The sequence below is a fragment of the Anser brachyrhynchus genome (assembly GCF_964034855.1).
Source record: "Anser brachyrhynchus genome assembly, chromosome: 3".
NCBI lineage: Eukaryota > Metazoa > Chordata > Aves > Anseriformes > Anatidae > Anser > Anser brachyrhynchus.
In genome coordinates this window covers 11,313,003-11,335,675 of record NC_137696.1, presented here as the reverse complement: position 1 = coordinate 11,335,675, position 22,673 = coordinate 11,313,003, and the positions used below count along the sequence as shown (strand labels likewise).

Genomic DNA, 22,673 nt, shown 5'->3' with positions numbered 1-22,673 from the left:
TCAACGATTATGCATACAGGAGGTCAGTAAATGGAGCTACCTATTTTGGTAGTCATGTTGGTATTATCTTCTGTAATCGTTTCTTACTTTATTTTTTATAAATGACTGGAAAACTTAAAAAAAAAAAGTGTGATGCTTAGTTTCAAATAAAATGAAAAATATAGGTTCAGGTAGACTATTTTGCTGCACTTTCTTTGCTGTTACAAAAGTGATTTGACTCATTATTTGTGATGAGGGGTTTAAAGAAAGCAGTTAAATAATTCATTCAGACACCTTTTCACCATCTAAACTTTTGTTGTTGCACCACACACCCAAGAAGGAAAAGCATGGAGGCAAAAAATCCTGAGAAACTAGCCAGGAATATTTGAACAGATTTGCAGATATACATAAATAACATACTAAAATTTTTGTTGTTTGTTCCTTTGATTTTGTTCACAATAAATTGGTAACCCAATTTTATTTCAAGGACAGGGGTGTTTAGACTTGCTTTTGTAGCTGTCCTCTAGAATTGTGCAGTGAAACCCAATACCTTTTACTTATTTCCCTAGATACTCTTAATCCCTCCCTGCTGCACCAGTATCTTTGTGCTGTTCTTCCCTTTGTATCCACAGCAACATGAATCCCGGCTGGAATTACTTGCTTCTGAAATGCAGGTGCACTTGTTTAACGTTGCATTGGTTCGGGCTCTTAACTTGAAGACTTTTTCACCAAATGGGAACCTGTGCTTTTACCATACTCCCTATTAGGCGTTGGCATATATTTTAGAAGCACATAAGACATTCTCTCTTCTACCTGTTTATCAGAGCCTTTGTTGTTTTCCCATTTTTAAGAGCTTTTAGGCATCAGTAAGGAATCCCCAGCCATCATAAATAAACCATCTTTTTGTTAGCCTAGAAATAATAATGATATGTGGAGAAAAGGGGTGAACGATGTCAAGTGGTAACGTGCCTGACAGTCGCTGTCCCAAATAGTCGAATCCGTTACCTGCCTGTAACTCTGTGTGCCAGTGCCTGACAGTAACCACAGCCAAGCACCTACAGGTTGCCTGTATTTTTCAGGCTCATAATTAAGTGCCTATATATAGATTTAAAATCCTAAGCTGAGGCATACCAGCTGCACTTCTCAAATCAACCTTTATAATCTTCATGGCTAGTTTTTGCTTTTATTTTCATACTTAAAGATTCTGATAATTTTCATGAATGCCAGTTTGTGTTTAAATCCAATAACTTTGATCCTTAGGTGATGAAGTATTTTATTTCCCTGTTTGCAAATGTGAGCATTATTTGCATGAAATTGACAGAGATAATCATTTATTGCCTGACTTTTTTTTTGAAGGCTCTGCAATTGTCAAGTTTTCAGAACATCACAAGCATCTAACCTTATGCCCCGTTGGCTGGATCAGAATCATAGAATTAGAGAATCATCTAAGTTGGAAAAGACCTCTAAGATCATCTAGTCCAACCCTAACCCAACCACAGCTCCTTGCTGCAGCAAATGTGGCAAGTGGCCGAAGTGCTAGGGGGAGGATTGTCTTCTATTGTGGAGGCTTCGCCATTCATCTCTTTGTGGAAATCAGTTAAAAAAATATATCCGTTCACCTCCCACCATCTGCTTCCAAACTGGGGAAGCTCCCTGCCATCCCGTCTTCTCTGCTGTGCACACCTCTAACCTCCAGTCTTCCACTTTCTGCTCAGACAATGCTTTACCTCATAGTTTGTGGTTGCAAACCTTGAGTTCTTCTTTGCAGAAGAAACACAATTCATGCCACCCACAGTTTGAGCCACAGTGTGATTAGTGGCCACAGAGCTGCTTAACAGTGGGCATTTCTCCAAACCGAGGTGCCCGTGGGGTGTCTGCCTCTTTCTGCCATGTGGCACCTCGATGCCAAGGGACAAGGGAACAAAGCCAAGAAGCCTGCAGCTGTTCTTCGCTCACTTTTGGCAATTCCAAGTTGAGATCTGGGACCGGGAGGGCAGTATCAGGTACCAGCTCTGGGTCTCTTCTATTCTGCCTCTGACATCAGCACCCCCTTTTGATAGCTTTAATCCAATTTCCTTTGTGTATTGATTTTTTTTTTAACTTAAAATAAGAATCAAAGTTATTACTGATTTCATCATAGTATTCCAAAGAGTTGCTAATCAATGATTTGATGCCTACAAGATGAATGAATGGGAAACATGAATTAATGTTTGGAGTGTATGGGAATGCCGTGGGAGTTCTGAGGTAGAAGTAAATTGTTAGTAAATTGTACTGAGTGAGAGGTCTGAGCTGAAGCCTCACATTTGATGGGAGAGAACTGAACAAATACCATATGGACTAAACAGAGGTACAGCATCTGTAGAAGGAAATAGTATGTGATCAGATCAATAATGTGCATCATTGTGCAGCCATGCAAAACAGGTACATTATTGTTGCCTGGGGCCTTTATTCTGCCATTTTTCTGATGCTTGCTTGCAGCATTTTCATCCTGACTATTGTTAATGTAATTTAAACCTAATGTTATTATAGCACCTGGATTTGGAGACATTGGCAAGAGGCCATGGGGCAAGTAGAGAGATGATTTCAGCTCTGAGTTGAAAAGAAACTTTGGTACTGGGAGGGCAGGCAGGATAGAAGAATGTCTGGGATGTTTGTGTACTGTTGTAGCCCTTTTCCTCATAATTACATGTAAACTATGTGGTAAGCAGTCATACTATTTAGGTGTCTATAGTTTATTGCAATTACTCACATTTGCACCCAACTAGAAGGATTCCATGAGCGCAGATGGCATCCTGTACACTTTAAATTCAGCTCAATATATTGGGCTAACTGTCATTTGCATTAAGACCACTATATATCACTCAGCCAGCATAATGTGGCCATAAATGAAGAGCAAATTCTATTTACACCCACCTCTGCAGAATGACCTTAGTTTAAATGAGAATCAGGCCCATAATCTGTATAAATATATGCACTCTGTTACATTAAGGTTATTTATTACATTGTGCTTGGCCTGAGTATGCATGGAGATTTATCATAGATAATCCATAATCCAGAATTAAACTATTAATACGCATTTTGAGAGTGGCAGCCATAACCTCAAAATTCCTTGGTTTAAGTATGACCTTTAACTTTGTTTGAATATATTTTTTTAATGTATGAATAACAAATTAACATCGGTTGATAAAAAACATTCTGATTCCTTTGTACCATTTGCATCAATCCATACTTAACTTACACAAAGCCTTGAAGATTAGAAGGCTTAATCACTCATAATATTTATTTGTTTTTAAATGTCAGATCACATTTAGTTCAACATACTGTCAGTCTTGTTCCCCCCCACCCTCTGGTGTTAATGAAACTACGGCAGTAAGTACTCTTCTTTTTCTGTACAAAGACACAATCTTAGCAAGATGATAAACCACGCTGTACCTGCCCTGTGTAAAGGAGTTGTTTTCTGTATCCTCCTGCACATGGAATTGAAGTCTGTCTTGTTCCTCTGATATGGCCTCCTTCTTTCCTCTTGCTGCCATCTGAGGGACGCAGAGGCACCGTGTGTGTGAGGTGCGAGCAGGTGGATGACCTGGTCCATCTGGTGGCAGAACTCAAGGAGGAGGTGGATAGGTTGAGGGCTATCAGGGAGTGTGAGCGGGAGATAGACTGGTGGAGTGACTCCCTGCAGGGCCTGAAGGAGAGGTACCGGGGTGAGACACCCTAAATGGGGATGGACCCCCTGCCCTGTCGCTGTCGGGCAGAGGGAGGCGACCTAGGAGTTGAGGAGGAATGGAGACAGGTCCCTGCTTGACCTTGCAGGCAACGCCCCTCCCTACCGGCTCAACCTTCCCAGGTGCCCTTACATAACAGATTTGAGGCCCTGGAGCTTGAGAGGCCGGTGGGTGAGGATGAGGTAGAAAGTCTACCCAGGAGGATGCCTAGGGCGAGGAAGCTGTCTCCACGCCTCAAGACTGCCTCCACCAAGAAAGACAGAAGGGTGATCGTAGTAGGCGACTCCCTTCTCAGGGGAACAGAGGGCCCTATTTGTGGACCTGACCCTACCCGTAGGGAAGTCTGCTGCCTCCCTGGGGCCAGGGTCAGGGATGTTGCCAGGAAGATTCCCAACCTGGTTCGCCCCTCTGACTACTACCCTCTTTTGATAGTCCAGGCTGGCAGTGATGGTATTGAAGAGAGAAGCCTGAAGGCTATCAAACGGGACTTTAGGGGACTGGGACGGTTAGTGGATGGAGCAGGAGTACAGGTGGTGTTTTCGTCTATCCCTGCAGTGGCAGGGAGGGGTACCGAGAGGACACGGAAAGCCCACCTGATTAACACATGGCTCAGAGGCTGGTGCCAACACAGAAATTTTGTTTTTTTTGACCATGGGGCGCTTTACTCGGCACCCGGCCTGGTGTCCGCAGACGGGTCCTTATCTCTAAGCGGAAAACGGATCCTAGCCCAGGAGCTGGCAGGGCTCGTTGAGAGGGCTTTAAACTAGGAAAGAAGGGGGATGGGGCTGAAATTAGGCTTGTTGGAGCTGTAACAGGGGGAACAATGGCAAAGCCGGGGAAGAAGGCAATGGCCCAGCTGAAGTGCATCTACACTAATGCACGCAGCATGGGTAACAAACAAGAGGAGCTGGAAGCCATCGTGCAGCAGGAAGGCTATGACTTGGTTGCCATCACGGAAATGTGGTGGGACCACTCCCATGACTGGAGTGCTGCGATGGATGGCTATAGGCTCTTCAGAAGGGACAGGCAGCACAGAAGGGGTGGTGGTGTGGCTCTCTATATTAGAGTGTTTTGATGTTGAGGAACTGGAGGCTGGGAATGATAAGGTTGAGTCTCTATGGGTTAGGATCAGCGGGAAGGCCAACAAGGCAAGCATCCTGGTGGGGGTCTGTTATAGACCACCAAACCAGGATGAGGAGACCGATGTTGTACAGGCAGCTGGCAGAAGCCGCGAAATCGTCAGCGCTTGTTCTCATGGGGGACTTCAACTTCCCGGACATATCCTGGAAGCACAACACAGCCCAGAGAAAGCAGTCTAAGAGGTTTCTGGAGAGCATGGAAGATAGCTTCCTGACGCAGCTGGTTAGACAGCCTACCAAGGGAGGTGCCCCGCTAGACCTGTTGTTCACAAACAGAGAAGGACTGGTGGGAAATGTGGTGGTCGAGAGCTGTCTTGGGCAGCGTGACCACGAAATGGTTCAGTTCGCTATTCTTGGCGAAGTCAGGAAGGTGACGAGTAAAACCGCTGTCTTGAACTTCCGGAGGGCTGACTTTGAGCTGTTCAGGACACTGGTTGGCAGAGTCCTTTGGGAGGAGGTTCTGAAGGGCAGAGGAGTCCAGGAAGACTGGGCACTCTTCAAGAAGGAAATCTTAATGGCTCAGGAGCGGTCTGTCCCCACGTGCTGAAAGACGAGCCGACGCGGAACTAGACCAGCCTGGCGGAACAGAGAGTTGTGGCTAGAGCTTAGGAGAAAAAGGAGGGTTTATAATCTTTGGAAAAGAGGGCGGGCTACTCAAGAGGACTTCAAGGATGTTGCGAGGCTGTGCAGAGACAAAATTAGAAAGGCCAAAGCTCATCTGGAGCTCAATCTGGCTACTGCCGTTAAAGATAACAAAAAACGTTTTTACAAATACATCAACACAAAAAGGAGGACTAAGGAGAATCTCCATCCTTTACTGGATGGGGGGGAAACTTAGTTACAAAAGATGAGGAAAAGGCTGAGGTGCTCAATGCCTTCTTTGCCTCAGTCTTTAGCGGCAAGACCAGTTGTTCTCTGGATACCTGGTACCCTGAGCTGGTGGAAGGGGATGGGGAACAGGATGTGGCCCTCATAATCCATGAGGAAATGGTTGGCGACCTGCTACAGCACTTGGATGTACGCAAGTCGATGGGGCCGGATGGGATCCACCCGAGGGTACTGAGTGAACTGGCGGAGGAGCTGGCCAAGCCGCTTTCCATCATTTATCGGCGGTCCTGGCTATCAGGGGAGGTCCCAGTCGACTGGCGGCTAGCAAACGTGACGCCCATCTACAAGAAGGGCCGGAGGATAGACCCGGGAAACTATAGGCCTGTTAGTTTGACCTCAGTGCCAGGGAAGCTCATGGAGCAGATTATCTTGAATGTCATCACGCGGCACTTGCAGGGCAACCAGACGATCAGGCCCAGTCAGCATGGGTTTATGAAAGGCAGGTCCTGCTTGACGAACCTGATCTCCTTCTATGATCAAGTGATGCACTTGGTGGATGAGGGGAAGGCTGTGGATGTGATCTACCTTGACTTCAGTAAGGCTTTTGACACCGTTTCCCACAGCATTCTCCTCAAGAAACTGGCTGCTCGTGGCTTGGACTGGCGTACGCTTTGTTAGGTTAAAAACTGGCTGGATGGCCGGGCCCAAAGAGTTGTGGTGAATGGAGCCAAATCCAGTTGGAGGCCGGTTACTAGTGGAGTCCCCCAGGGCTCAGTGCTGGGGCCAGTCCTCTTTAATATCTTTATCGATGACCTGGATGAGGGGATCGAGTGCACCCTCAGTAAGTTTGCAGATGACACCAAGTTAGGTGCGTGTGTCGATCTGGTTGAGGGAAGGAAGGCTCTGCAGGAGGATCTGGATAGGCTGGACCGATGGGCTGAGGTCAACTGTATGAAGTTCAACAAGGCCAAGTGCCGGGTCCTGCATCTGGGGCGTAACAACCCCAAGCTGCGCTACAGGCTGGGAGATGAGTGGTTGGAAAGCTGCCTGGCCGAGAAGGACCTGGGAATACTGGTTGATAGGCAGCTGAATATGAGCCAGCAGTGTGCTCGGGTGGCCAAGAAGGCCAACAGCATCCTGGCCTGTATAAGAAACAGTGTGGCCAGCAGGTCTAGGGAGGTGATTGTCCCCCTGTACTCGGCTCTGGTGAGGCCGCACCTCGAGTACTGTGTTCAGTTTTGGGCCCCTCGCTACAAGAAGGACATGGAGGTGCTCGAGAGAGTCCAGAGAAGGGCAAAGAAGCTGGTGAGGGGTCTGGAGAACAAGGCTTACGAGGAGCAGCTGAGGGAGCTGGGGTTGTTTAGCCTGGAGAAGAGGAGGCTCAGGGGAGACCTCATCGCTCTCTATAGGTACCTTAAAGGAGGCTGTATTGAGGTGGGGGTTGGTCTATTCTCCCACGTGCCTGGTGACAGGACGAGAGGGAATGGGCTAAAGTTGCGCCAGGGGAGGTTTAGGTTGGATGTTAGGAAGAACTTCTTTACTGAAAGGGTTGTTAGGCATTGGAATGGACTGCCCAGGGAAGTGGTTGAGTCGCCATCCCTGGAGATCTTTAAAAGACATTTAGATGTAGCCCTTAGTGATATGGTTTAGTGGAGGTCTTGTTAGTGTTAGGACAGAGGTTGGACTAGATGATCTTGGAGGTCTCTTCCAACCTAGACGATTCTGTGATTCTGTGATTCTGTGATTTCAGTAGACCTGGTGCAGGAAGCAGCCACATTACTTGTCAGGAATAATTTCTTCCTTTCCTGCAGCCATGTCTCTGCTTATGGAAGGTGAGCTATGAACAGCAGTAGCTGTTCCCAGTTCTCCAACAGGACCACAGCTTCCTGTGTTTTCACATGTTGTGTGATGGTGTACTGGAAAGAGTACATTACTCATGAAAATGACACAAAGAAGTACACTGCTCTGGACAAGACCTTTCATGTTTTAGAACCCTGCTTTAAGCATAATACGTTGCATTGCTGCAGAGGTTGACTTCCCTTGTAGCATGTACTCGACAAATGACATAAAAATGATAATTAGAGTATTGCACAGTTTTTCAGCAAATGTCTAGATAACTGCAGATTTCCAGCATGATTTTTTTAAGTGCTTCTTGACCTTTCTTCTGCTGGTCCTGAAGCTCATTCTTTGATCCACTCCTGTTAAGCAAAGTGCTTGAAATCAGTGAGACTCACCAGACTGAGTACTGGATTTTGTTTTTCATTTTTTTCCAGCCTTTGAGCAAAGACTTGGTGGTCTTGCAATATCTATTGTGGTCATGGAAGTTAAGTCCTGCCAGAAAGTCTTAGGATCAGAGTTTCTAGTGACATGAGAGAATCTAAATATTTCTGTCAGAATTGAGACAACATTGTGCTACAGCTCGAATAAGAGCCGTAAGGATGGATTGGGGAAATCAGTTATCTGTCAATACAGCTTATAACTATATGTTAAAATGCACTCACATTATAGCTGTACCAAATGGAGACTCAGCAAAATCACATTGATTTAACTGTGGCATGTCTTTCTTTCCACAGTCCGCACCTGAAGTTTAACAATCTGACCTTGATTTCAATTCACGGCCTTCCAGGAAAAGACCTTCCAGCCTCCAAACATAGAAGATTTTTAATTAACAGGTTTGATTTAATATCTAAACAGTTCCATAGCTTCAAAGGAAAGCATAACATTTTGTAATTTTCTGTGAACTTGTGCTAAATTTTAAATAGGAACATAGGCAGGTGCTCTCAAAATAATCCAGTCTCTCTATATAACATGCATTCACCTGTGAAATGTGTTAAATATAACTGTTACTAGGGAAATAGCACAAAGCATTACTAAAGCAGTAACTTCAGGACAGTGGTCCATCATATTATACCAGAACGCTGCTCTGCTGTCCAAGACTTCTTAGATTACTTAGATCTCCAGGTTAAGGATAGATGACAAAAGATGTATGTTTGATGTTTAAATATTGCTTAATTTAACTTCCGTGAGTTTTGTTCCAAATAATGCTGACAACCTGGGAGGGAGCTGAGTACGCAGGGGAACATTTAAGATTAAGTTGACAGATTTGGAAGAACTGTGCTGCATCAATCCTGCTGCTTGTGAACTGTTTGTGTGTCAGTCATTGGCCTGTGTTTGGAAGTCTTGCTCCAGTCCCTTATGCTCACTGTCACCTGGCTGGCAGAGCTATGATTCTGGTGCAGAACATCTCAAGGGAAGACTGAAAGATGCTTGTGTCAAATGTGGTCAAATATTTTCACAAGTTTTCTTGTTTGCCAATAAGTAGAGTAGCTTCCAACTACTAGGATAAAATTTTGCCTCATTAAAATTCACAGTGTATAATTCTCACTTAAATTTGGTATATTTCTTTTAGGCATTTTATTTTTTATATTGGAGTAGTGACCAGGAATCCCCACTCCAGAGAAGATCATTGTTGTTCTGGACATTGAGAAGCACAGTCATTTTGAGTAGCTGGGGATAAACTTGGTATAATTTATTTGGATTTGGCATGTGACATTTGGAACCAGCACATTGTTCTTACCAATTTTTTACTTAGAAAGCAGTAAAGCCCTAAAGAGACAGCTCTTTAAATGACAAAACAACTCAATGTCTCCTTAAAACAGAAATCTCTACAAAGCCATGGAAATGGTGTGATGTGGACATGTTTAAAACTAACTTACCATATTTGGAATTTTGCCCTGTGAAGAGCAAGAAATTTTTGATAACTAGTTACCAGGATTAATTTTTTACTGTAGAAAGGGGTGTTTTTAAGTACAAGTCTAGGAAATGAAGAGATTGTATACTCACACAAATGCATGTACACTTTTTCTGGAATATACTGTAAAAAAAGACTTGTAATAACAAAATATCCACCCTGATAGAAAGTTGCCGTTCATGGCTGCATCCCCAGAATTAGCTGTTAACATTTGAAAGCGGATTAAGAGTGAAATGGAACTCTGCAGGGTATGATTTTTGAAAGCATCCCTGTGATTTTGGAATATCAGTCTCCCAGGAGCTGTGTACCTCAATTATAAAGGTGCTTTTGAAAAACCTCATCTCTTCTTGATGTCCATTTTATTTATAGATTTCTGCATGATTATAGTTCAGAATTGTCAGTGGTTTTCTTCCCTTATTTATTTCCCTCTGGTATTTGTGAGTACGGAGGATGCAGAGCACCTCAGAAAGCCTGGACATTCTGTTCTAAAATTCTTCGGGACATGAAAGCAACTTTGTTTGTTTCTCCCTTTGGTTTTCTATTTGTTATTGCCATCATCCTCTAGGATAATTTTGGGAAATCACTAACAGCAATTAATGTGTACCAGTCAGCTCTGATGTTTTAGAATGTGTGTTCTGGTACTAGAGTAAAATAAGTTGTCGGTGTTGAGTCTCTGAGTTCATAGAATCATTAAGGGTGGAAAAGCCCTCCAAGATCATCTGGTCCAACCATACCCCTACCACCAGTATCATCCACTAAACCATGTCCCTGAGTTCTCTTAGTGAAGATTAGCATTTTTCACATCTGCACATTTCCCTCATAAACCTGCCAATTTTGTTTTCTTTTGGATAACCAGTATGATAATTTCTCCTTTATGCCTGTTAATATTCAGTTCATCTTGCAGAGGAATTCAGTTGCATTTTACAGACTTTTGAAAGTTTGTGGGTAGGGGTCATTTTAGTGAGTTTCCAGCATCTTTCATTCTTATATTTTGGAAAAGTTCATTTGGAAAAAGATCACCAAGAAAAAAAATGGATATCCCTGCCTACCTCTTTCACCTCTGACAAGCATTTTACTACCTTTCTACTTATTTTTAAACTTTCCAGACTAACACTTTGGTACAAAGGTGTTAAAATACCAGTGGTGCCATAATTGTATTTGCATCTCACCATAGCTCCTATTGGTGAAGCTGAATACCAAATGAAGCACAAGTGAAAAAAAAACAACATGAGAATCTAGAATAGGATAAAAAAATGAATTATTAAAATATTTTCTTTGCAGGTGCAAAAGTCTCCTCCTCACATCAAGCTGCAAATGAAAAGCAACATAAAGCATTTATTTCAGAGTTTGTTTTTAAATTATGTGGTTGTATGGCCCAGTGCTGGGAGGGATTATTTGGTTTTAGCAGAAAGTTGTCAATTTGTAACTGAGTATTCCATAATGACTAATCTTTTACTATAGGCTGCAGTAAACTCACAGCAAGAGAACAGACTTGAACCACTAGGAGACTTTGGCTAACTCACCAGATGTCTAATTAATGCCTGCTGTCAGCTGCTGAAATGTCACTTACAGATATTCTTTCTTCACAGCCACTGTTTTAATGATGAAGATTATGCACAGATGTCACTTTGCTCCTGGGTTAACATTGTGGTTGGTAAAATGATTGGCATAAATCGCACTGCCAAATATGTAGTTATTTCCAAGCAGAGAAAAGTACCGTATGACTACCTTGTTCTCTGCATGGGACAGAAATACCAGGTAAGATTGTGTGCAGAGTGAAGAAAAAAGAAAAAAAAAAAGTAAACATTTTTTTACAGTGAAGAGCATTTCTGTGATCAGCAAAGGAGTAGAGTACTCCATAGCAATTGTATAACCAGAAAGCAGCCCTACAGCATGGCAGGTTGTTCTGCTTCAGTGCAGCTATAGAGTTTGGAGCAGATAAGAGAGGGAGATTTACAAATTTTTCTACAAGTAATGTCACTGCTCAGTACCAGATATTAAGCAAAGCTGCCAGTATTTTGCCACTGTGACCATTAAACCCACTGAAGAGTAGGCCCAAACGACATGTGGCCCCAGCCACAGGAGACTTAACTCCAGCTGGTGTAACACCATTTGACCTAGTTTTGGCAATGGAGGCAATTCCTTATCAAATTAATTACTCAGTTCTCATGATGACCATGCCTAGGCACCTACAAGGTGCTGTATGTTATTGTAGCACACAGTTGTGTTTCAAGTGAGACAAAATGCTTCAGGGAAGGTGACCTATGGTGTTCAGTGGAATCTCACAGCATTTATGCTGGGGGACACAATCCTGGGAAGTGAAGGCTCAAGAGTGAGAAGGACCAGTTTTCCAGCTGGGGTGCTTTGTTTTAGCCTTGGTGACAACTAAAGCAATTTTGCCATTCCCCTGGTTTACAGCAGCGGTGCAGGTTTCAGAAAGTGTGTGTGTGGGGGTGGAACTGAGAGCTCTGTCTTGCTGCTGAATCAGACCTCTGTGTACTAGATAGTTTCTTCCAGTTCTGTATCATTAGTTTAATTGTGATTGGATTATTGACTATGAAATGGGTATGGGGCGTGTTCCATGAAACTTCTGCATTACATGGAGGACAACATGTGTGCAACAGATTTGTGGAGCAAGAAAAAAACATTTTTTTCTGTAATTGCTCTTCAGAGTTGAGACACACTTCAAATGACAATCTATGTTCACTATTCATCAGGGATGAAACAGAAGTTAAAGTATGGTCTGAATGACTTTAAGTGCTCCTAGAAAAAGATATTTGGAAGCAACTCTAATTTGCAATATAAGTTGTGGGAAATAACTACACTGGAGGAGAAAGAAAAATAAGGAAGCAAGAAAAAACTCAGGCTTTATCAGTCTTCAAGAAGAAAGCATCATCTATTCTTACTTCTAAGCTCTATAAAATTAAAAAGGAAGGAAGGAATTATTTTTATCATATGGTTTCTTTTTTATTACATAGAGCTGATTTTAAAAATCTTTCTTAGCAGTGCTCCAAGATTTATGCCATATATTCATTCATTCATTTGTTCCAGGTCCTGTCTCCTACTGGAGCAGATGTCAGTAAACTCCCAACTAACAGAGATGTCCTAAGTGAATGGCCACAGAGATACACAGGGAAAGTCCCTTCCAACCATTTTACTCTCAATGACGATCAGGACTGCTTAAAGGCAATGCACTGGCTGGAAGAAAACATCGTCAACTCAGAAGGTAGGGGTTTTGGTAAACACACACACATTTGCAGAAATGTTTTCTAAGCTTATCGTTTCCTTAATTCCATGGTGTGATTGGTGCCTGATTAATTCTAACAAAGTCTTTCATCTGCTGTGCTTTGTTTTCCAGATGAATTTAAAATTTGTTGTCATTTTTGATACCCAGCATATTTAGCTAGGGGAAAAAAAAAAAAAAAGCTTGAGGTAGATTAATTATCTGTAATTATTATATAAAACAAAATGAATCCCAAATGCAAAGCTAGTTGGAGTCATTAATTTGACAATTAAATAATAATTTAATTAGTGAGTGTGTTTTTATGTTGTATAGAAAAATACGTAGATTCAAGGCATAACATGAAGAAAACAGGTCTAAATTCAGAGGTGTTTTTTTTTTCAGTACCTGTCATCTTTGTGTTCTGTTGCATCAGTTACAGATTTACACATAGAACTGCAGGCTCCCTGTATTTTCTTTTATCCCTTTACATCACACATTTGTGCAGGTTTTTGTCCATCATACGTGTACTTCTTGAGCCTGCTCATGTGTGTGTTGTTCATATATTCACTGAATGTGCATGCTATAGAAAACACCTGGTATCGTCCAGGCTTCTGAGTTAAACTCTTTCAAGTGCAGAAAAAGAGATAAAACAGTGAATGAACTCACGTATCCTCTCTTCTTTGTGCCAGATCTGAGTCAGGGCAGAGTTCAGAGGAGGAAAGCTGTCTTTGTAGGAAGTTCCTGTCAATTGAATGCAACAAGAATTTCCTAAAAATGTAGTTGAACTGGCTTACTTGGTAGAGAGTAGAATAATGAAAATTGATAGTTATTTGCCATGGTCTGCTAAGTTTGTGTCTGGCTTGGCAGACCTTTAAGGAAGTTCTCAAGATACTGGAGGTTTCTTTATCATCCTCCAAGTCTGGCTGTGGTCAGGTCAGAAGACAATAAACATGGTAATGTCTCAGTTCACGTTTTCCTCAAATAGCTTCCTGGCCTCAGGCATGTAAATAAAGCAGTCTGTATGGTTTTGCCTAGTGTCCAGCTGACATGCACAGCTGCGTTTGCATAAACAGATGAGGTGGTTGCTTCTCCCTATTTGTTACTGCTCATCTTTCATGTAAATCTGTGCATGCCCAGTCCTGGAATGTGCTCCAACACACCTGAGCAGAAATGCAGCTGAGAAGGAGACAGTGTCCAGGATGCAAGGCACCCAGAACTGCTCCTCAGGCACAAGAGCAGTCTTACTACACCTCATCTCTTTTGGGACCAATGCACCTTTATTACTAAGTTAATATTAATAATTTCAGTATTGCTGCTGGCTTTTGCTGTGGTGTAAAGATGGATATATTAATTAGGCACTATCATGTCTTCAGCTGTAAGCTAAATCTACGGCTTCTGCTGTGTCGAGACATGTTTCCTGCCAGAGGGTGCCTGGAAGCACTCGGCAGGGTCCTATGGGACTGAGCCCTGGGCTAGGGCCGGGGCCAGGAGCAACACCCCCAGAACTGGGGCAGCTGGCACAGGGGGCTCAGGGCATGGTCTGTGCTCAGCTGCCCCAGCTCCATGGAGGGCTGAGGAGGAAAAGCTCTGGACAGGAGAGGGGATGAATATACCTCCAAGACCACTGGTAGTTCTGGAGCTTTTTTTGAAGGGAAGTGTTAAGCACTGAACTTCACCATGTGAGTCTTATTAGCCTAATTGGATGAAAACTTCGTTTGGTAGCACTGATTTTGAGAGTGGCTTTTAATTAAGAGTTAAAGTAGAGGTTTTAAACTGCCTTTTTTTCCTGTGCAAATGCTGGGTACCACTTCATTCTGGTTGAAACCAGCGGGTGCTTTTTTACCGAAGTTAAGCAGAGCAGGATCAGCCTGGTAGCAGGCTGGCAGGAGGAATCACACATGTGCTGAGCAGCAGGCGATGCTGGAGGACCCGTGGGACAAGCAGAGAGCCACATCCTTTGCTGCTCCGCAGCTGCCCACTCCTGGGCTGGCAGCTCGGGAAGGGCCGACTGCTGCCTGGGGCCCGGAGCAGGGTGAGCACCAGCCCCTAGCCCTGGTGCTTTAGCTTCTCTGATGAAACCCAGCCACCTAACGCATGTAACCTATTACAACTGTAATTGTAACTAATTGAAATTCATCTCCTATTAGCACTGCACTTTCCATGAAAATAAAAAGTAGGATGGGAGTAAAGTAAGGAACAAAACTGTTTTAATGGCCCAAAATTGAGCAATTATTTTTTCTCTTTACCTAAACATAGTTTACTGCCTTATTAAAAGCATGTTTGTAGGAATACTATCGTATTAAAATTCCAGTGCCTGAATCACCAACCAGAGACACTGATGCTTTAGCTAATACAGGTTTTCTTCTTTAGCTTTTGCAAACTAAAAAGAGTCAGGTCATGCTGGGGTCACTGAAATCTTGTGCTTCCACTTGTGGAAAATGAATGAGCCTGCTCTGCAGCAGAACACTGACATTTGAGTAATAAATAATAAAACTACTCTAGTGGTCTTTATTTATGGCTGCTTTTTTCCATGGAAGATTATTATGTTTACTCACAGATAGATACATTTTCATGTAGTTAAATAATAAAAGCATCCTGAGGAATTGCTATCTGTCCAGTGAACATAATTTCAGTCCATAATGAATATCGGTAGTTCCTTGACTACTAGCACTGTAATCTAAAAAGCCACTAATATTGTAATAAGCAGAAACTGTAAATTGTTGATTTACAAGAGGTCAGTAAAGGAGCATTGCTTTCCTTAATCCAATGTAGTTGTATTAAATATTACCATATAAAACAGAATTTTAATTTTCCTTGAGAAATGCGAGGCTGGAATCTGATCTTGTATATACAGAAATGCCAACATGTAATGCAATCACTGAACTCCCCCTGAGCAGGCTGGTTCCACCAAATAGTGAAGATCTCTCTGCTGCCCAGACTTTCATGCCTTAGAGTCAGAATGACACTTTGCTAGGCTGCACCTTAGGTAAGTGTAGTGGGTTTACGTGGCAAGGTTTTGGTAGCAGGGGGCCATAGGGGTGGCTTCTGTGAGAAGGATCTAGAAGCTGCCCCATGTTTGGTACGGGCCCCACTGCTGACCAGAGCTGAGCCAATAAGTGATGTTCTTTTGCACCTCTGTGAGAGCATATTTAAGTCAGGGGAAAAAAAAACGCTGCGCCACACAGCAGCTGGGAGAGTGAGAGGAGTGAGGAACAGCCTTGCAGGCTCCAAGGTCAGTGAAGAAGGAGGGGGAGAGGTGCTCCAAGCACCGGAGCAGAAGTCCCTTGCAGCCTGTGGTGAGGCTCATGGTGAAGCAGGCTGTCCCCCTGCAGCCCATAGAGTACCATGGTGGAGCAGGGTTCCACGCTGCAGCCGGTGGAGGAGACCACGGTGGAGCAGGTGGACCTGCACCGACGGAGACTGTGGCCTGTGGAAGACCCCTGCCGGAGCAGATTCCGGGCCAAACCTGTAGCCCATGGAGAGGAGACCACGCAGGAGCAGGTGACCTGGCAGGAGCTGCTGCCCCTGGGGGACCCAGGTTGGAGCAGTTTGCTCCTGAGGGATGGACCCCGTGGTACGGACGCATATCTGGAGCAGTTCTTGAAGAGCTGCTGCCTGTGGGCAGCCCACGCCGGATCAGTCCAGCAAGGACTGCATCCCATGGGAGGGACCCCACAGCACAGGGGACAAGAGTGACTGAGAAGGAGTGGCAGAGAAGAAGTGCTATAGACTGTCCATAACCCCCATTCCCCCGTTCCTCTGTGCCCCTTGGGGGTGGAGGTGGAAGAGGGTGGATGGGGGAGGAAGGTGCTTTTGGTTTCTTTCCTTTGTTTCTCGCTTCTCTAGCGTGTTAGTAATAGGCAATAAATCTTTCTATCTCCCTATGCTGAGTCTGTTTTGTCCGTCACAATAATTACTGCGCAATCTCCTCGTCCTTATCTCAACCCTTGAGCCCTTTTCATCCTATTTTCTCCCTGTTCCTCTTTGAGGATGGGGACTGAGAGAGCGGTTGTGGTGGAGCTTGGCCACCCACCCGAGTAAAACCACCACAGTAAGCACTTCTCATTCCCTGTTGTCACTGAGAAGGGAGTTCTCAGTCTGTCCTACAAGAGCTGTGTCATTTTGCAAGGGTTACCTGAAGGCGGAGCAGATTGGAGAGCCTGGTGATGCTTTCTATTCTGACAGAGGGCAGGGAGGAGAGGAGCAGTTTTCGGGCCTTGCTCAAATGAGTACTTAGTGCTTTATATTACACCGACCTTAGATAAAGCACACAAATGCCCCTACGTATCCAGGTCTGCCTCCCACCTTGCCAGGAGGGCTGTGAGTTACAGAACCTGCTACCTCCCGTCCTCACCTGTTTGCTCTCGTCTTTAACTACGCAGTTTGAAGTGGTACCGCTTCAGTGGGCGAATGCTGCAGGATCCTACCAAACAGCCTGCGGCTTTGGAGCGAAAGGCATTCCCTTGAAAGGTGGGAAGTGTAGGTCTGAATCAGAGCTCCCTTTGCCTGGGGGGAAAGATGGAGCTGGTTGAAATAGTGGCAATGCACTGTGAAAGGAGCAGTGATATCCAAGGGCTGCTTTCATACCTGTCACAAGCGTCTGCCTCGAACGTGCTGGTTTCCCAGCAGTGTGCAGTTCTGGCTGGGCTGCTTCGCAGCACAGCATCAGGCCTTTGGGTCTGGGGCCTCTCATCAGCCACCTGCGCAGAGCAGCACAGGGCTGCGTCCGCAGGGGCCTCTCTGCTGTCTGGAGATGGAGGCTTGGCAGGAGGAAGCCACAGAGCTGGTGACCTCCTGTACTGCACAACGCCTGGTTTTCTCTGTGTTGGTCTTTCTAGTTTGTATATGTTTTTCTGCATGATGCATTTAATTTGCTCCTGTTCCCCATGTCCCTCCAGTAAGTGCTTTGACTAAGCAAAACTGAGCAAAATTGAGGAGAGAGAGTAGAACAAAATAAAAATGGGTGGGTTTTTTTTGTTCCCAAAGGATTTTCAATCAAAATAATTTCAAATTATGGGGTCAAAATGAATGTCATACTTCTGTGTTAAGTACTTGCTTACTTTGTGGGATGTTTTGTACAGATTCTTCACTAAATTATCTTAGCTACTGTTGCTAGGTAACATTGTTTGCTTCATAGCATCAGAGAAATAAGAGGGTCAAAGAGAGCAATTTCGTGTTATTATCATCTGAGTTACACTAATAAGGTTTTCATTGTACATCTTAGAAATTTCCCCCCCCTTTTTTTTCCCCCTTAGGGAACGTCATTGTCTATGGGAATACAATTGACATTTACACCACGGTAGAAACCCTCTTATCTCTTGGAATTAATGGTTCTCGCATACATCTCGTGCAGCCTCCACTCAGCTCAAATGTTACTTGCCTTAACAACAGTGAAATCGAAAGTGCTGTTCAGGAGGCACTGTCAGAGGCTGGCGTGTCTGTTTATTATGACAGTATCCTGGCACAGTGGAGCAAAGGCGACGACCCAGACCTTATCACTTGTGCTGCTTTCACTACTAATACAAAACCATTCAAATTGCAGTGTTCGGTAAGTATATGCTTTCATTGTATTTCCTTCAGTCTGTTCTTTAAGACAAAGACCGTCAAATCATGATAGTCCCTTGCTGATTTATCTATTTTCTCATTGTCTCTAGAAGAATTAGCATTCACTTGTTAGTCTGAAGGATTGTTTTGTAAAAATCCAAATAATACCATTGTTAATTCCCTGACTGATCTGGATTTAAATGTATTTTAGTCAGCTGACTCACAAGTAGTTGTTCACTGCTGAATGACAAATACTCCTAATATGTTTTCAGCATAATTCTAGAAATTTCTCCCTCACCATTAATGACTGCATTTTTGTTCATCTACCTTATCTAGGTAAATTACACACACACACTCACACATCCATGAGATCTGAGATGGTTTTTAACCTTTCCAAATGGGCAAAGCAGCCCTGTTTCTCATCATTGGGCTAATCTGTGTGAGTGAGCTTCTAGTAGAGTCATTTTAAAACGTGCATCCTTAGGAAGCCTTAAGGCCTCACAGCACATCCCCACTGCCTGCAGGCTCCTTTGTGCCTCAAGTCTGCTGTAGTTCTGGAAAGGAGGGACCACATAGCACCCCCAGAGAGGTCACCAGCCACCGGTGGTCCCTACAAATCATTGTTTTTTTTCCAGTCCTTTTCCATGTATGGATATCTCAGCCTTTCCTGAAGGAGGTGAAGACCTTGCACAACACTTTTATCCACTGACAGTCACCTTTGATCACCATATCAGTAGCGATGTTCCTCTTGCTCTCTCCTCATGCAGATCTTCAGTTTCTCCCCTCTTTCCCTAAAATCCATCTATTTTTATTCTTCTTCCACAGAGATGTGAATCTGGTTTTTGTAACTTAATATCCACTCACCACCTCCCCACGAGCCCGTCGCCTCTTTCCCATCACCTTTCCTGTGTGGCCTGTGCCATTCCTTCAAGATCCCCATTTCCTCGTGGTTTGTTTCTCTTGCCCTTTGTGCCCCTTGCCTGTCCTTTCTCCAGTCAAGGCTCTTGCCTCTTGCGGTCTTACCCGGCCTCTAAGCTGAGGGACATGCAGTTACTTGTGATGTTGGGGGCTTTCTGTTCTCCAAACCCAGTTCAGCTGTCTTGCGGGGCTTGCAGCCGCCTGTGAGGACGGGCTCCAAGGAGGACAGGAGCTCCAGCGAGCAGCTGTGTCTGCCAGGGAGCAGGCTGTGCAGGAATTGGCACTGCAGCCGCACTGGGCCTTTTGGGATTTGAGCCAATGTCAACTGTTGATTGGCAGTTCTTAGGGGCTTAATTTGTAGAGTCCTGTAGGATGAAAACAACAGGAGAAAATCTCCTCTTTCTCAAATGCAGCAGCCTCCCTCCTTCCCCTCCCAGGCTGACAGATGGCTCCCAGCCTGGAGGCTGCAGCGGTCCCCTCTCTCCCTCCCTCCCTCCCTCCTCTCCCCTCCAGTGGCACTGTCCTGCTTGTCAGTAGGCAGGACACCAGCCAGAGCTTACCTGATTTTGGATCTGCTAGATGGTTAGCCTTTCTTTAGCTGCACATTGTTCATTACCTGTTTATATACAAAAAGCACAGAGGCTGTAGCTCCTCTGCTGCTGTGTGCCTGCCTCACCAGTGGTGCTAAAATTTCCAGCTCTCTTGGCTTCCCTCTCCTGTGCCTTTTCTCCTGACCGGCTTGTCCAGCTGGCAGTAAGCATTTGACACTTGCCTTCAGTCCCTAGGACAGCTCCGTGGTGGTGTAATTGGGTAATTCCTTTACCCTGGTCACAACTGTGTCCTCCCTGAGGCTGACTGTAAGCGACGGATGTGTTCCTGATGGCTGTTTACCCTGATGTGGTTATGTCTCGGGCTGCTGAAGATGAGGGCAGTAATGTAATGCACGCTCATCCGATAACTTCTTTCACCACCCTTTCCTTGGCTTGCACAGTAATATTTCTTGGTTGTGGACAGGAGTATTTGTTGTCATGTAATCATTTTAAAAGCTGAGGGCACTGATGAAGGAGAAAGCTCCTTTTAAAGGATCTGGAGCTTCACAATATATATATTGCAGCAACAAGATGGTAAGTCTTTGTCTGTTCCCTTTGCACACCATGTGATCTCATTGAAAGCATATCTCAGCTTTGTCATTACTACTTTTAACCCTCAATGCCCAGTCTACACTCTTGTTCTACGCTCTTGTTGGGAGCTGCCAGCCATCATTTTATCCTTTGTAAGAGGCATCTGTGAAGACCCTGTTTGCAGCTGTAGCTTCTCCCGCTTCTGTTGCTTATGATGCTTTCTGCCAGAGGTGAAGGTGTGGGGAAGGCAGGGGTTTGGGCTTGTGCCCCCAGTCCCGAGCTGCAGTGACCCAGGCTCACTCGCCCATGCTTCATTTCTTGTGCTCCAGGACTTGGGGACCCCCGGAGACGCAGGACTTTTAACTTCACACGTACCTCTCTCATCTTGGCCTGAATAGGCACTTCTTTCCTTGGTGAGCATGTTTTTGGCTCCAGATTTCAGGTGGGCTTTTGCCTCTCTAAATCACTTTTAGACATTGTTGAAAAGCAAATAAATCAGGCATCAAGAGATGTGTTAGATGTATGTGATTCTGAGAGCAGTCTGAGCCACTCTATTAATCAACATGCAGAGCCGTGCAGAGCAGGCAGACAAAAGGGGAGGGCTGGCAGACCCTGCAGTCCTCCCCCTCGCACTGCACTGGGTTTCAGAGAAGCTCTTGGGGCATCCAGTGCCTTTTGCATGACGTGCTGTGTGCACATCTGTTCCACGCCGGCACCTAGTGCGTGGGTCGAAATGGTGGCTGCTTCCAGCTCCACCTGCTTTGTGGTGCTCGTCGTGGTTGTGCTGCCTCAGCTCCCGTTCTGGGGAGTGGGGGTCTCATCTGCTTTCTGGCATCCCAGGAGAGGGACTAGGCAGATGCCACAGGAGGACAAAAGAAGGGAATTATCACTAGCTTTTTCTTTCAGACCTAGAGGAGGAATTCAGGGATTTAGGGCTATTTTCTTTCAATGCCCTTGAAATCTCCTGTGGGGAAGGCGAGCTCACGGCCTCTGTAGATGCTGCTCCTGGAATAAATCCCTACCTCAGGGCCAGTTCTGTAAGCTGAGCAGTAGGACAGAGGGGGCGGTGTTTACAGAGTGGAAGTCGTGTCTCTTTTCACTCCCATAAACCAAAATGTACTGAATATGTATCAGCTCCGTTTATTACCAGATTCAGAAATGGACTGCCAGATGTACCAAGGATTTCACTTAGCCATGGTCTCTGCACTGACCCAGATGATCAGTGGGTCTGTCCGACATCCAAGACCTGTGCTCTGTGCCCTGTCTCTGAGAGCAGGGTAACTCTAAGCAGTAAGGGCGTGCAGAGTAATCTGCTTCCTAAAGCACGCATTATACAGGCCTGGGATACTTAGAGATGTGTTTCAGCCCTGACGAAGTTTGAATGTGCTCTCCAAAGTTTAGGTCACTATGAGGTATATTAAATTTGAGTGCTTTCCTTTTCATGTACGTGTTCAGTCTTTTTATACCTCTCACAGACTTCTTGGCCTCCACAGCACTGACTGTACTTTGAATGAGGATGAAATTTCTTCTGAACAATTTGAATTTCCTATCTTGCAATTTCATTGAATGTGCCTGTGCTGGTAGCCATGGTTGCATAGTTTGCTGGTATACAGTTAGGCACAACAGTTTGAAAAATATTTGTAATATATGGTTATGCTGCTAAAATACAAACTACATTGTGCTTTTTCTATTAATTAGTTTTTCAATTTAGCTTCACCATTTGAAAGAAGCAAAACAACTTTATGAAGAATTCAAGTCTGTTTCATATACTAACGCAGAAAATGTGCACATCTACTCAGGCTATCTGACATACGTGATCTTAGAGGTTTTTTTATCAAATTAATTTACTTAACCAGAAGTAGGTGAGTCTGGTTTAGTAATTCTCCCCTTCTGATCCAATATTTATAGCTTTAATTTTAGTTGCTATGAATATTGGATAAGAAGGATTTATCTGTGTATACAAAATCAAACTGTATTTCATGTTCCTATTTTTATAAAATAAATAACATTCAGAATGAAACGTATCTTTTTATTTATGAAATTAGCCAGTAACTAATGTATAATAACCTGCATTTGCTTACATTTCTTCTTAGGCCTTTTTCAGCTTTGCCTACAGGACTGTGGATTATGAAACCTTCAAGGCAATTAATGATGCTTGCCTTGTTTTTGATGGAAGACTTGTGATTGATACTGAATTCCATACTAATGATGTCAGTATCAGGGCTGCAGGTTCTTTAACAAAGTACTCCAGGAAATATTATGCAGATGAATGTACACACAGCAACTTCAATTCAAAAGAGATTGGCTTTGAACTTGCTACATCTATGCTGAATCTCTTTGATCCAACCCTTAAGCCCTTTTCTAAGCCACCAGAAGGCATGGATAGCCTCATCCCCATGTACAAGGGGTGTAAAATTAAAGGTACGTGAAAATGGAGTTCTGCCA

The 22,673-nt window shown here is 44.2% G+C and overlaps 1 protein-coding gene across 9 annotated transcripts in view; it reads left to right on the top strand.

Moving 5' to 3' along the window:
- Positions 1-22,673, top strand: part of CFAP61 (cilia and flagella associated protein 61) — a 111,690-nt gene that overhangs the window by 63,469 nt on the left and 25,548 nt on the right. For 8 of the 9 annotated variants that reach the window (XM_080584997.1, XM_080584996.1, XM_080584993.1 and 5 more), the window contains 5 exons: positions 8,245-8,343; positions 11,012-11,180; positions 12,474-12,648; positions 17,901-18,193; positions 22,322-22,649. In XM_080584997.1, coding sequence (XP_080441123.1) covers positions 8,245-8,343; positions 11,012-11,180; positions 12,474-12,648; positions 17,901-18,193; positions 22,322-22,649 — 1,064 coding nt within the window. The remainder of the gene's footprint in view (positions 1-8,244; positions 8,344-11,011; positions 11,181-12,473; positions 12,649-17,900; positions 18,194-22,321; positions 22,650-22,673) is intronic. The other variant, XM_080584995.1, reaches the window with a different exon arrangement.